The sequence below is a fragment of the Mus musculus genome, chromosome 6 (genome assembly GCF_000001635.26).
Source record: "Mus musculus strain C57BL/6J chromosome 6, GRCm38.p6 C57BL/6J".
Taxonomy (NCBI): Eukaryota; Metazoa; Chordata; class Mammalia; order Rodentia; family Muridae; genus Mus; species Mus musculus.
The window spans coordinates 17,653,094-17,668,971 of NC_000072.6; the positions used below are offsets into that span (position 1 = coordinate 17,653,094).

At 37.5% G+C, this 15,878-nt stretch overlaps 1 protein-coding gene across 1 annotated transcript in view; it reads left to right on the forward strand.

Moving 5' to 3' along the window:
* The window catches only part of Capza2 (capping protein (actin filament) muscle Z-line, alpha 2), a 29,963-nt gene extending 16,084 nt beyond the window's left edge, over window positions 1–13,879 (forward strand). Inside the window, exons 4-10 of the mRNA NM_007604.3 lie at window positions 1,013–1,076; window positions 3,145–3,351; window positions 4,080–4,159; window positions 7,656–7,734; window positions 9,005–9,076; window positions 11,958–12,020; window positions 12,202–13,879. Coding sequence (NP_031630.1) covers window positions 1,013–1,076; window positions 3,145–3,351; window positions 4,080–4,159; window positions 7,656–7,734; window positions 9,005–9,076; window positions 11,958–12,020; window positions 12,202–12,342 — 706 coding nt within the window. The 3' untranslated portion in view covers window positions 12,343–13,879. The remainder of the gene's footprint in view (window positions 1–1,012; window positions 1,077–3,144; window positions 3,352–4,079; window positions 4,160–7,655; window positions 7,735–9,004; window positions 9,077–11,957; window positions 12,021–12,201) is intronic.
* The last annotated feature ends 1,999 nt before the right edge of the window (window positions 13,880–15,878 follow it).

Sequence of the window (15,878 nt, forward strand, 5' to 3'; positions counted from 1 at the left end):
CACTTACAGCCTCACAAGCCTCATCACATTCAAGCACAATGATAATAAACAGTTTTTAAAAACCTTCCAGTTCAACTCAGTAAATACTGATGAGCAGCTGGTTGGTTCTTCCTGTGACATTGGACCACTTTTATGGTCCTTCTATTTAAAACATTCTTTTTCCCCCATTATCCCGCTTCCCTCCCAATGCTTTCTCTTTTTTGTGTGTTCATTTATTCATTTAAATGTGTGCATGTGCAGAAGCCTGAGATTGACATGGGGTCTCTGTCTCTCTTGCTCTCCACCTTATGTTTTGAGTCAGGGTGTTGTGCTGAAACTGAAGCTCGCACCTTTAGTTAGACCTACTGCCCAGTTGACCCTGGCATTAGCCTGCTTCTCTCCCCTACCATTGGGGCTATAGAAATGCAGTGCTCTGTCTTTTACTAGGTTCCTAGAGATCTGAATGTAGGTCCTCATGCATGCTCAATAAAACCCATTATGCCATCTCCCCTGAACCATCTCCCACTTTCTTTTTCTTAGTATCACATTCATGAAATTATACTAGAGTGTTTTTTCTTTTGCCTGAATAGTTTAATTCCTTGAAAATGTGTTAGTAATTCTCAAATGTTACTTTCTATTTTTTGCTACTACTTGATAATCTCTGTGTATTCTCTTATGTATTCAACTAAAAGACCTTTGACAATAGGAACTGCTTGAGTATCACGGTACCTAGTTGTTTATTAATAATTTCTTAAATAGTTGTATATCTGCATTATATATTTATAATCATTGCTTTCAGGTTCTTACATAAGAGGCCATGGCATGTATTTACTGGTTATATTTTATTTACCAAGTTAAAAGATGCATATCATTACTTGGTTTTTAAAACAGCCATATCTGTATTTTAACTGTAGTTAATAAAAGATAGGTAAAATAGTTACAGTTTTATCAACCACACGTGTATAGATTAACTGGCAGGTGATTATTTAAAACATTACTACAATTTTAAGTAATTGGCCTTTTTCTCTTTTAGTGCATTTGCACAGTATAACCTGGACCAGTTTACACCAGTAAAAATTGAAGGCTATGAAGATCAGGTATGTTTCATAAAACACCAAATCACACTGCTCTTTGTTTCGTTTATAAAAATGTATCCTGAAAGAATTGTGAGATGGTGTAACATTACTCATTTTAATTGAAGGCATTTAATGACAAAAAAATAGAAATGGTCATTTTTATTTTTGTAAGTAGTAGTATCAGAAAGTCAGGTGTAGTGGTTGGTTCTAATACCCCCTTTTGTCTCCATGGGCACCTGCATTCACATCAACAGGCATACTCATGCATGCACATAATTGCACACTAGTTGCTGCTTCATTTCTCCAGAGATCTAATTAGTTACCATTACAAACAGTACTACATCAAGTGACGTTGTAGTCCTGGTAACATTGACAGTGGTTTTCTTTAGATAAATCCCTAGAAGAAAATTGCTGCACTAGTGAATATATCTTTTAAAAATGTTTAATAGCTGCTAAAGTCATTAACAAGGTATCACAATTTTAATACTTAAAACCAAAAACCTTTAAAAAGTGGTGTCTACTAATTTTTCCCATGAACACATATTTAAAAACTTGAAAGATAGTAACAAGTAAGGGCCAGTGAGATGGTCTTGGGTACAGGCACTGCTGTACAAGCCTGATGACCTGACTGTCAGCAGCTGTCCTCTGATCTCATTTGCTGTGTCTCACATTAGTTTTTAAAAGTATCCATTGTAAATAAGAACAATGATAAGGATTTACAACAAAACTTCACCATTTTTAATGGTGCTTTCCTCTTCTCCAGAAAACACTTGTAAATAAAGAGGTGACATACCAGTAATAGATTTGTGGATTAAATTACACTATTAACATCTTAGGATATTATGCAACTATTAAAGAGGATAGTGAGAGATAGCTGGTAGACTTTGAGGGGTTTCCATAGACGTTTATGTATAGAAAAAGTCAGGTATGTTTGGATTAAGGAGAAAGCCAGACCACCTAGCCTGCTGTGGCTAAAGGGTAAAACTTGAGGGTACAATCTCCTGGCTTGTCCCCAAGTGAAGGGGATGCAGCCTGCCACAAAGGAGCTTGAGGTTTTGAAGGGTGCTTCTAGTTGGGCAGAGAGAGGCAAGAGAGCATTAAGGAGAAGGAACAGGGGGTCCTTTGGCTGTTAGGATTGCAGGAAGCTGTGGTCAAGTTCTGTTGAGTCAAGGGTTTAGCCGACTTCTAAGAAGTAGAGAATGTTCAGTTTCCATTTCCCCAGTGAGGCGGGGTCCACACCATCATCCTCCTTGGTGCCAAAGCTCTGGGCCAACCCAACAAAGTTCATAAAATTATGTATGTTTGTATATGCACTTTTATCATTCTTTGAAAACAGTGGCCCACAAACCGTGTGTGTGTGTGTGTGTGTGTGTGTGTGTGTGTGTGTGTGTGTGTGTGTGTGTAAGTAGATAGGTGTGTCCATATTTATCTAATGTGGCATTTTTATGACCAAAACATTTTCGAAAAACCTACATGCTATATTGTCAGCACAATTTCTATCAAATGGATGGGAAAGTCTTGTAGACAGCTACAAGAGGAGAAAGGTGTTTGTTTGTTTGTTTGTTTGTTTAGTAAGATACAAAATAGAGCGTCTACTCATATTTCTTAAATGCACATAAATGCATAAATTATGTTTTAAAGTTCTGGAACTTAGTAGTAGTGATTAGTTTTTAAGAAACAAGCACATTTGGGGAACAGAAAGTCTGTGCCAAACAAATCAGGGCTAAAGAGCTGCCTCATTGGTTGAAAGCCATCAGATGGATATGGCCTGGTTTGTAAGGACTCATGACTGCTATCAGAAATAGTAAGCTGCCTCTTTGAGTGGGTAGTGGATGGTCACCTCCAACACTGTATAGTAGGAAATAATTTTCCCCACTCAATATCCAAAAATTGTCTGGAGAGATACACTAATGTACACTAGTTGAGAATAGCCTCAGTATCCTGTGGCCTACTCTTTTAAATACATTTTCACAGTTTAGTTTAAGCAGTTGTTTCAGTGTAATGTACAGTTTTAGGAAGGTCTTAAGCAAGTGTTTATTACTGTGTGTCCATGTTAATATTTTTTCCTAAATTTATTTGAAAATTGAAGGTTTTGATAACAGAACATGGAGACTTGGGAAATGGAAAATTTTTGGATCCAAAAAACAGAATCTGTTTCAAATTTGATCATTTAAGAAAGGAAGCAACTGATCCAAGGCCCTACGAAGCAGAAAATGCCATTGAATCCTGGAGAACTTCAGTAGAAACTGCACTGCGAGCTTATGTAAAAGAGCATTATCCGAATGGGGTCTGCACTGTGAGTCGTCAGTGGGCAGTTCTTCCCTGTTGTTTCTTATACAGATGTGCCAGTTTATATAATTCCTTGAAACTAACAGTAATATAGAACTACCAGCTTATAGCATCTAACTTTTTTCTTTCAAGAATATTTATCTTTCTAAAAAATATATTATGATAGCCCCAAATGGTAAACTAATTGTATGTTAAATTCAGACAGACACTGGATTGAAGGTTATGATGGTCCTTTCCTTAGTCATCTGTCCATATTCAGCTTAAATTAACTTTTATTTAGTTATAAAAATCTTAGAGAATCATTTTGTGTTTAATTTCCTGTTGTTTTAATGTTATTTGTTCATTGATTTAACCTACTTTTTCAGAATGAAATATTATAGTATAACTAAATGGTTTTTGTTTTTGAACTTTGCTAAGACTGTTTGGATCCAGATAGGCTCTTTAGCACCTGAGTTTGGTCTTCTCCATAGCCATAGGGATCTTTGGAAATGCAGATAAGATCCAGAAAAATCCTCTGCTTGGAATCTTTCAGAGATTAGGATTACTTAATTAGGGTAGAGTCTGGGCATCATAGAAAGATTGTGAAGCCATGTGGCCTTGGTTCTGTTTACCTATCCTACCTACTATATATCATAGTTTATGCCCACTTTCTATGATATCTTACAGATATTTAAAGGTTGACATTGTTTGGCTTTAACTAAACTCACTATTGTCCTTGTTTTCTTTGCCAATAAGGTGTATGGCAAAAAAGTAGATGGGCAGCAAACCATTATTGCATGCATAGAAAGCCATCAGTTTCAAGCAAAAAACTTTTGGTAAGTTAAAGTTTTATGCACTTAATTTTAACAGTGTTTATATTCTTCCATGTTTATATAACTCAGACTGTACCTTCTGTGTGTGACTGTGTTACTAAGAGCAATATAAACTTGATAACTAAAACTGCTGCCCTTGGAGAGTTTGAAAGATATTTGCTTCATAGTGCTCATCTGAGGCATTGGAGTGCAGTAAACGGATGGCATTCACCAGAGAGTGTGGGAGAGAGAGCACAGTGATTTGGGAAGGGAACTGGCAGCAACCTCAGCCAGCATGTGTGCTTGAAAACAAACCAGGTGGCACCCCATCTGCTCACTCTGAAAATGGGGTGCTCCTGAATCTTACTCAAGAGGGGAGGACAGAGCAGTGAAAAAACTAAGAACCAGGAGTCTTCTTTGAATTTGGGAACTTTAGGTTAGGTGGAATTTTATTTATTTATTTATCTATTTATTTATTTATTTGTGGACATTGTTTTGTTGGACAGTGTGAGAAGGTAGACTTACAATCATGCTAACTGCATACATACCAGTTGTTTGTACAAAAACCTGTGTTCCCCATGTTCTTTTATCAGATGTTTAGGAAATTGTTCAATTTTATTCTGAATCTGTGTATCAGAAAATTCTAAGGTTCTCTAAGATATTTATTAGTTTAAACTGAAAGTTTTGGCCACCTTTTTGTTAATACATGCTGAATATCAGTAAACATGATAGAAATGTTTAAATATCAAGTATATAAAGTTTTGATTCATTAAGTTGATCGGGGTACTCTTGAGAGTAAAGTTATTAGTGTCAGTAACCCCAGTTAGACCAGTTTAGGCTCTAACCAGGGATGTTCACTGCTTTGTCATGTCAAAAATCAGTGCCAGGTTATATGCAAGGCTAACCAAAAATATTTGGAGGAATGCAGATCCACCATCTGTATATAAACATATGCCTAAACAACAGACTACAGCTTCCTAAAGATAGTGGCATACAGAGGTTTCTTTACCTTACCTCCATAATCCTGAGCCAATAACGCTTTGGATAGTCATAGTTTATATATTTGTGCCAGGAAATACATAATAAATCAACTGTCAAAGAAAAATTCTTAATAAGAATTTTTATAAAAATAAAGGTCCCTGGAGTTTTGCTGTACATGAAATTAATTCAATCTCTTGGGCTTTCTAGTCTCATTTCACTTTACAGACTGACTTCCCTTGTGAGCCACCACTGTGAATACTGTAACTTTGAAGCTAAAAATGATTTTCACTTAGTAAAAACAAATTAATTTTAGGCTGGGCTTAGTAGTGGATAACTGTAATCTCAGCCAGCACTCAGGAAGCCCAGTAGGAAGATTGCAAGATGGCAGCCTACCTAGGCTCCTGGTAAGACTGTCTCAAAAACAGAAGAGAAGGCTAGTCTTTTTTTTTTTTTAAAGATTTATTTATTTATTATATGTAAGTACACTGTAGCTGTCTTCAGACACTCCAGAAGAGGGAGTCAGATCTTGTTACAGATGGTTGTGAGCCACCATCTGTAACATGTAACATGTGTTGCTGGGATTTGAACTCCGGACCTTCGGAAGAGCAGTCAGGTGCTCTTACCCACTGAGCCATCTCACCAGCCCCGAGAAGGCTAGTCTTAAAAGAGTTTCTTAGACTTCACTTTAAACCATCTATTCTAGTTCTTCATGTCTTCATTTGTGAATCGTAAAATTCTAAGGAGCTTAATAAATATTAGTTGAAGAAACATGCAATTATAGGATTAATAAAAAAGAGGGCTATAGAATTTCCATGAAAACTAGAAACTGTTGACTATTTCCTCTATTGAGTGGAGGGTATATTACTCAGTATAGAAATGCCTGTTTGAAGAACCTTTTGAACCTCTCAACTTATGGTACCATTATGGAATTTATTTTTTCTTTGCACAGTCAATGATATGTATATATCATATATACGTATGTATGTATATATATATATTCCCAGAGTAATGCATGTATTTAGGACTCAGTATTTTCTTGGTGTAGTGCTTAAATAAAAAAAATAACTTTTTTGGAAATGTAAAACAAAAATGATGGGCTTTAGATTCCTTTCCAGCAAGCTTCTGTGAATGTGCCATTTAAAGACAAGTTACTCATTAAATTATCTTGTATTTCCTTAATTGTTCTCAGATGATGTGTGTTAACTATAAGTATGAAGATTTTCTCATTATACAGAACTTTTTCATGGGGTAAGAAACCCGGAAATAAATTTGATAGTAAGTAGGAGTCAAATGATACATTAACTGACTCTTTAAAGCTGAAAGCCTTCAATTTGCATATTAGAATGTTATTAATGTACATAACAGGAAAAATGGCTAAAAAGATATCTATGCAAAGTTTCAGAAAAATAGAATAAAAACAGCAAACCAATTGTATATTGTTTCCTAATTTTCTACTGTGAATGTGATAATTTGTACACCTATACCAAAAACATTTTTGAAAATGGTGCTTTTTGTGTGAAAACTTAAACCCGATGTTGGAAAAGGCAGCTATATCCAACCCTTTCCAGATAGCAAAACCTAACTAGGATTATCTGTTTTTACTTTGTGTCATTTGGCAAATATTAAACAGCTCCATTTGTGTTTGGGGAAAGGCCATGATAGTTCAAACATTCAGTTATTTCTTAAAGAAATCATTTAAGGGTCTCAATTGGTAACTCATGAGGACCTGAGTTTGATCTACAACAGAGGGGCCTTGGTGCACTCTCAGAGCTGGGGAGGCAGAATCTGGTGGTAGACCCTGAGGATACTTGGGGACCTCTTAGTCAGTGAGAGATGGTGTCTCAAAAAACAGGGTGGGTGCCTCCTAGGTCCAACCCTGAAGACATTTGTACCCTCCCTACTCAAACATACAGAAAGTAGTTTAAAACTCTCTCTTAAGTGTGTTTTAGAGTATCTAGGGGTAGGGCCCACAACTTGGGATGCAGAGGGAGGTGGATTTCTGTGAGTTTGAGGCCAGCCTAGTCACATAGTTCCAGGATAGCCAGACCCTGTCTCAGGGGTGTCTGTGTTGGGAAGTTGCTTTAGGGCCAGTAAGATGTTGAATCAGCAGGTAAAGCCGCCTGATTGCCAAGTCTGATGCTCTAAATGTGTCTTCTGGAACCCACAGACTAGGGAAGCAACTCTTACAGATTGTCCTCGGATCTTCACATGCATGAGGTGGTGCATGGCTCTGTACACATACACACAAACATACATATAGACATACATTCATAATTATTAAGACAGTTCTTATATTACTTAGTTTTGACTTGTATTTTAAAAATTATATTCATTATATTCATGTTTTTCTTTGGTAAAATTTTAATGTGTCTTACAGCTAAACTTTGAATCTCTTAAATATTTCAGTGGTTATAAAATCTGTGCCCAATATCTTTCTTCTGTTCTCTTTTACACTGTAACATTACATTTAAACCTGAAACAATATTGATTCAAATTATTCTCCCTACCCTTATTTACAGCTGCTGTTTTTATTTTTAAGGAATGGTCGTTGGAGGTCAGAGTGGAAGTTTACAGTCACTCCTTCCACCACACAGGTGGTTGGCATTTTGAAAATTCAGGTATGAAAAAGAGATTATTTACTGATCTCTAGATGGGTCTCGACTAACACATGATTAAGCAGCTTATACTTTCATAGTACATCATAACCTCTGTAGATTTTCTTTTAGGGTGATGGGGAAACAAGTGGTGCTCTTTTTAAGTCTTTTAAATAACCTAGCACTTCATTCCCTAGTCATTAAAAGTCCATGAGGATAGCTGACAGTTTCTAGAGTAGAGCTAAAATTAGATGCTGCCATTTGGTCTCCTCTTCATACAGTTTGTTCAACTAAGCATTTGCGTTGAATGTGTTCTGTGATCTGACATGAGTGGAGTTGGGTGAAACATCATTATATACATATCTTACTATATTACATATGGCTTTAAAATAACTCTTTATCTGAATGAAATGCACTAGTATTGAACTCTTTGGGTCTTAATGTAAATTCCAATATTTACATAGAACATTTGATATAAGTAAGTACTTGTTTGAATCCTAATATACTACATGACCCATTGTAAAAACTGTTAAATGCTAAAAGCTCTAAGGAGTTAAAATGAGCCAGTGCTGAAGCTATGTCATCTAGCTTTACTCTGTTATCTTAATATGTTTTGATGCCTGTTAATTTAGGGACCCAAGACTAGAGAAGTTGAGAGCATGAAGTTTGCAATCAGATTTCATGGGTTTGAATTCTAGCCAGTTATTGTTTGTGTGACTTCAGGAAATTTGATCTCCTGTTTATTTCTTTATCTAAAAACTTTTAAACTGTTGAAAAGATTTTAGATTACTTTTTAAATTATTTGAGAATTAGTTCATGGGTAAAATAGTTAAGACGCAGAGGAGTCAGTGGATGATAGCTATTGTTAATGTTTTCCTCTTCAGTTTGCCCTCAGTAGCATTGACCTGAGCAGGTACATCACTTTCTAAAATGGTCCCTCTGGTTGGACCACTGTGTCCTAGTTCTGCCTTTGGGGCCTGGCTCTTTTGCAGCTTGATTTGTTAAACTAGTTTACTCCCTGTCTTACTCACTTTTCCGTTGCTGTGAAAAGAACCTCATGACCAAGGAAGGCAGTTGATAGATGAAAACGGTCATCTATGCTTATGGTTTCAGAGGGGGAAATCCATGGCGGTGGAGCCTAGCCACAAGCAGGCAGCCATTATGCTGGGATAACTGTTAAGTCCAGATAACCATTTTCATCTATCAACTGCCTTCCTTGGTCATGCGGGTCTTTTCTTTTTGTTGATGTAAGGAAACATTGCTGTAATGTTGCTTTATTTTCTTTCTCTATCAGGTTCATTATTATGAAGATGGTAATGTTCAGCTAGTGAGTCATAAAGATATACAAGATTCCCTCACAGTATCTGTAAGTAATTAGTTCCTCAGTGAACATAAAATAACAATGTGTCTTTACAGTTGACTTCTAGTGATACTTTTCCTTCACATTAAAGAGTTCTCAAGTAGACTAAAGTTGATGAGGAATTGCAGTTGCGTGCGTTTTGGGCAGCTTTAAGAGGTGGTTCACATTCAGTTCATGGTTTTAAACTATACAGTTTGAGGGTATTGTGACTTTACCATCTAACTTCTGACACAACGGATTTGCCTGTTTTGAACATTTCAGATGAACAGTCAGTAGTGTGTTTTGATACTGGCATTTCCATTTAATAGTGTTGATCATTGTCTTCTGTTAATGGTTTCAGTCCCTTTTGTTGTCCAGTAATATTCCATTTTGTGGTTATACACCGTCATCCACTCACCAGTCACCATAGCTATTCTGCTCTCTAGATTGTTTTGAACATTCATGCACTATTTTTGTGTAGACCTTTTTCAGTTTTTGTTGTTGTCATGCATAAGAATGTTTGTTATCTATAGGAATTGATTTATGTGGTATGTGTAGTATTTTGAATCATTGTCATATTGTTTCCCAGCGTGACTACCATTTTAGAGTTTTAATAGTGGGAGATGAAGGCTCCATATTTTCTATATCCTTACTGAAAGTTGGTGTTTTGATTGCAGCTCTTTGTCTTAGGTTTATCTGCTCCAGTGATAAAATACCATGACCAAAAAGCAACCTGGAGAGGAAAGAGTTTATTTCATCTTATATTTTATAGTCCTTTCATCTTAGATAAAACACCACGACCCAGGCAACTTACAGACAGAAGAGTTTAGGTGGGGCTTCCAGTTACAGAGGGCTAGGATTCGATCACTGTCATGGCAGAAGGCAGCAGGTATGGTAGGGATGACCCTGGAACAGCAGCTGAGAGGACACATTCATGCACCAATAGGAAGAAAGTACACTGGTAATGGCACCTGTCCTTTGAGACCTCAGAGCTCACTCCCAGTGATAACACTTCTACTAGGAAGAACATACCCTAATCTTCCCTAAACAACCACCAACTAAGGCCCGAGGACTCACAGGAGCCTGGGAGGGCCATTCTTACTCAAACCACCACACCATCATTTAGAGAATTCAGGGCAGGAATTCAAAGCCATGACTGGCACTGAGGCAGAGACCATGAAGGAATGCCTCTTACTTATTTCCATGACTTCCCCAGCTTGCTTTTTTTAAAAATTTAGCTCAGAAACACATGCCCAGGAGTACTCCACACAATGGCTAGGTCCCTTCCACATTCGTCTTGATAATCAAGAAAATGCCCCCAGAGACATGTCCAAGGGCTAATCTGATAGAGGCAGTTCTCAGTTGAGTTCTCTCTTCCCGTATGTATGTTTTGCTGGTATGTATTCCTATGTGCAACATGTGCACATTGTGCCTGTAGAGGCCACAAGAGGGCCTTGGATCCCCTGGAACTAGAGTTACAAATGGTTGTTGAGCTTCCTACCATGTTTGCTGGGACTAGAACCCACATTCTCTGGGGAGCCAAGCTGAGCCATCTCTATAGCCCCTGTTGGCAATTTCTTAATTACTTATTTGTGCTTTTACTATATTCTAGATGCATGTTTGGGATCACGTCATTTGTAATAATTTCACCTTTTTTAGTTTTTTGTTTGTTTGTTTTTGTTTTTTGAGACACAGTTTCTCTATAAACTCCCTGGTTGAACTGGAACTTGCTTTGTAGACCAAGCTGGCCTCAAACTCACAGAGATCCATCTTCCTTTGCCTCCCAAGTACTAGGATTAAAGACAGGTGCCATTACACCTGGCTCCCTTTTTACCTTTCTGTGTGATGTCTTTCCAGCTTTCTTACACAGTCATTTGCAAAACAAAGCTACTATACTGTCTTACTGTATTCATTTATTTCTTCTATGTGTGCTTTTTATTATTGAAATGGAAACCAATGCCTAAAACAAGGTCATTGAAGATAAGTCCATGACTCTGTACCTAACTTTTTTTTCTAAGATTTGTTTGTTTGTTTGTTTGTTTGTTTATTATGTGTAAGTATAGTGTAGCTGTCTTCAGACACTCCAGAAGAGGAATCAGATCTTGTTACGAATGGTTGTGAGCCAGCATGTGGTTGCTGGGATTTGAACTCAGGACCTTCGGAAGACCAGTAGGTGCTCTTACCTGCTGAGCCATCTCACCAGCCCCTGTACTTAACTTTTAAACAATACTAAATATTTTAAATTCCTTCAAATTCAAGAGCTTTTGTATTTGAATTTTCTTTCTCAAAGTTTTCAACATTCTTTTAGTTGTCTTTGCATCTATTTTCTTGTCAATTTTTTTACTACTACAAATATACTAATAGTGTAATCAGCAGTAACATTTTCCTGTAGATATTTGTGCTTGTATATAAAAGTACTAGTATAAAGTAAATATTAATTTTACAGAGGTATTGACTTTTAAAAAGTTTATGGTTACATTGGACCAGATGCTGCCACCAAAGGAGAAAAATGACAGCTTTTTGACATGGGTTCTTGTAGACACCAGAAGAGGATTTTAGCTACCTCACAGCTAGAATTAATGGTGTTTGTTACTTAGTTCCTAGGATTTATTTTCAAGACAGGGTCTCATTATGTAGCTTTGGCTGTCTTGAACTCACTATATAGATCAAGTTGACCTTGAATTCATAGAGACCCATCTGTCTTTGCCTCTGCACCCCAAGTCTGGGATTAAAGGTATGCACTACCTTGCCTAGCTGCAGTAAGAGCTAAATGGCTTTAAAAATAGTGGGTTAGTGGAAATGCTTTTTTAACATGTATAAGGCCCTTAGTTCAATTCCAGCCATGGAGAAAAAAACTAATTAAAAAATAGAGAGATTTAATTTTCCTTTTTTTTGTTTTTAATTTCAGAATGAGGTGCAAACAGCAAAAGAATTTATAAAGATTGTAGAAGCTGCAGAAAATGAATACCAGGTATGATTTTCTAAAGTATCTGTTCACTGAGGGATGGGTCTTAAGTTCTTTAAGTCCATTTTGTGGGTTTTTTATTTCACTGTTAAACAGTGAGGTGTGCTTCTTAAAGAGTATTCTGAAAATGTCCTGTGTTGTAAGTAGTTGTTTCCTGATTTAAACATCTAACCACTGTTTCTTGTAGACTGCCATCAGTGAGAATTATCAGACGATGTCGGACACTACCTTCAAAGCCTTACGTCGACAGTTGCCAGTGACACGTACTAAGATCGACTGGAACAAGATCCTTAGCTACAAGATTGGCAAAGAGATGCAGAATGCATAAATGAAAATTGCATGAGCAGATTGTTTTAGTGTCTTCGCGTTACAAAAATTATTGCAAAAGTATTCTGAGCTGACAGCTGCCCAGTGAGGTGGGCTGTTGCATCTAAGATCACTGTAATTAAGTAGTGTGGTTAGAGCACAGAGCTTAGCTAATAACCTGTTCCATTTCCTTTGTTCAGAGGGTTGGACATGAGTTTAGATAAGTATCTTACTCTGTTCCTCCTTTCGAAGTCTCTCTCTCTCTCTCTTTCTTTCTCTCTCTCTCTGTTCCTTCTCCTACAATGAAGAGGTGATCCCTCTGGGTCATGTCTAAAGGGTTTGAAATATCTCAAAAGTACCTTCTTTACTGTAACCCTGAAGTTGTCTTTGGCTTGTGAAAGGGGCAGCTTTTGATGTTAGCCCAGGTAGTTTTAGTGGGGTCAGTCAGTAATGGGCACTCTAGTTAAGGTGGTTGATGGACTTAGCCATGTATGCTGCTAAAGAAATTGTCTACCTTTTCCTTTCACCTCTTCCAGCATGGAAGATGGAGATTAGAGGGAGAGCATTTTCTAACGAGTTACGTTAAACCTTCTCAGCAAGGTTATTTAGCTAGCTTAGTGTCTAACTAAACTTTTTTAAAACAAGGCCAAGGTCTGTTGCTGTTTTGAGATTCTGAAATTAAATGAGAATACTTATTTCAGAAATGCATTTAATGCTTTTTTCTTGTGACAGTTATGCAAATTAGCTTGAATTCCATATGTTCCTGAGTTATTTTTATCACAAAGCCACAAGTGTATTATAAGGCAGATTGTAATATATATATAATCCTGAACTCATGAACATGTCTCAGTTGATTCTCCCTCCCCTTGGATTGGAAACTGAATATCAGTGTGACATTAAAATGGCAACATTTGGTATTTATTTGAGTAAAAAAAAAATCACCAGTGAATCATACACTATTTTAAAATACTTTCTTTGTATATTGTCATTCTTAACAAGTTGTAAATTAGAAAATTTGGGAGTCCACATGGTATGCAACTGCATCTTTTGTTCTCCATTTTCCTATGCATCATAAGCATGTTTGTAATACTTTAAAAATATATCTACTGCCACCACAGGAATTCACGCCTCGGTGAATGTTAGCGTTTACTGTAAGGAGTTGGTGGATTTGTGGTTTCATTCAGTAGCTCTGCTGCTTATACTCGAGTGGAATCCATTCCTCACGTACTCCTGCAGACATCTGGGCCTGGAATTTTTTTTTTTTTAAACACCACTTTTACTATGTATAATAAAATATTTCATTAGCTTGAATTGTATAGATTTTTAAAAATTCAATAAGAGCATGTTGTTTAATTTCTTTTTAAAATCACTGTTGGGCTTTGAAAGCATTGCAAATATATGACATTGTGACAGTTTTGGCTAATTTCCTCTTTAGCTTTTAGTCTTGGCATCAGGATTTTTAAGGAAAATGAACTGATAACATTAATTCTATGTCTAGATTTTTAAAACACGTACTTAAATTTTGATGATTCTGAAGTAAATACTAAATAAGTAACTAATTTGGTAAGTTGTGTGAATTGGGCTAGCTAGCATGGGTTTATATCCATGGCAGCCAATTATTTTTACTATTTTCTAGAATATACTTTTGAAAATGTATGCAACTTTTTAAATTGGCATGTGAAACATGAAATTCTTCCAAAATTTCAGGCATGCCAAAACAGTGATTGTACAATTTTAGAGTCTTAATATTTTGTTTATATGAAAGAAGAATGGAGCCATGGGATACCTAAAGCTCAGGTGTAGTTTTAGTGGGAACTGTAGTGGCTGGTCTGGTGCAGGTTAAGTAAGCTGGCATATGGAGGCCAGGAGAGTTGGAGTGAACTTGGGAGGCTCCTACAGTAGTCTGAAAATGCTGGCTTGGACATGAGTGGTAGCTCTAGAGGCAGTATATATAGTGGAAGCTAAGCTTAGTGAGATTTGCTGAAAGCTTGGTTGTGAAACATGAGATGAAGATTTTATTTTATTGTTATTATTCTTTAATCTTTTTTTACAGTCCAGTCATTATCCCTCTCTCGGCTCACCCACAGTTCCTCATCCCATTCCTCCTCCTCCCCCATCTCCAAGAGGATGGCCCCACCCCATCCCCACCCCACCCCCATCCCACCAGACCTGCCCACTCCCTGGGCCCTCAAGTCTCCTGAGGGTTATGTGCATCTTCTCTCACTGAGGCCAGGCCAGGCAGTCCTCTGCTGTATGTGTGTCGGGCCCCATATCAGCTGGTGTGTGCTGCCTGCTCAGTATTTGAGAGGAGATGATGATATTTTGAGCTTGAGGAATTAGGAATAGTTTGAAAGGAACAGGCAGGTAGGTGTTCAGGAGCAGGAGGATGGCCAGAAAAAATTGGTTTTAGATTTCACAGGAAATGGGTAGCAGAGAAAGGAACCAGGAAATAAATGCTGTGCATCAGAAGAATGGGGAAGTAGGCCTGGGAAGGAGTTGCCAAGATGAAGTTCCCTGGGATAGTGGTGATCAGGGTGAAGGAGCATTTTCTGTAGGCATAGAGTACAGGAGCGGAATTCAACCCAGGGACTTGCTTTGCCAAGATTGTGTGACTCACCACACGAGAGGAGGAAGGTTACAGTGATGCCTGGTAAGGAAATGACCCAAGAGAGAAAGTATGAGCAACATGGTGTTTGCTGTGAAGGACTACCACAGTGGTTCTCAACCTGTGGTCCAAAAATATCTATACTACAATTCATAATAATAGCAAAATTACAGTTATGAAAGTAACAGCGAAAATAACTTTATAGTTAGGAGTCACCACAGCACGAAGTGTATAAAGAGACCGTTAGGAAGGTTAAGAACTACTGGACTAGAAGGAATTAACTACCAGTGTATAAGTTGTGGTTAGTATAGTATGCTTCAAACTGAGATGCAGAAGGCGTAGAGTGATTAACAGGTATAGCAGGCAGTGAGGAGCTAGAGTAGAGCGGGAGACACACCCAGCCATGAACTTGGGGTTGGAGGACTAGAATAGCTGCGGGTATTGAAACCAGGACTTCTGTTAGGGGTGTGGCCCAGCACTGTTGTCACAGACTGTACAGGTGCTTTCTGGCTTACTGCGAGTATTTCTGCTACATCCTTACACATGCGATCCATATGGGATCGCATAGATTCATGCTTTCTCGCATACCGCAGGTACACATACGATCCATACGGGATAGCGGGTATTTCTGCTACATTCTTTCACATGCGATCTATATGGGATAGCATAGATTCATGAGGCTTGTTGTGCTTTTAGGTTCTGGAAACAGAAACAAGAGCTTTAAAAAGTTCTGGCTTAGGATGTTTATTAAAATGTTTAGTAAAATTAATCAAGAATACCTAAAGATAACTGTATAGGACCTAAGTAACAGTTTCTGGGTTTGAAATAGTTGTTAATAAGCACAGTGCAAGTTTTGAAGTAATGAAAGACAGTTTCAGAAAGTTTTACATACAAATGTTTTTTTGTGCCCTTGCCAACCACTGGATGGTATTGGGACATTTAGCCACAAATGC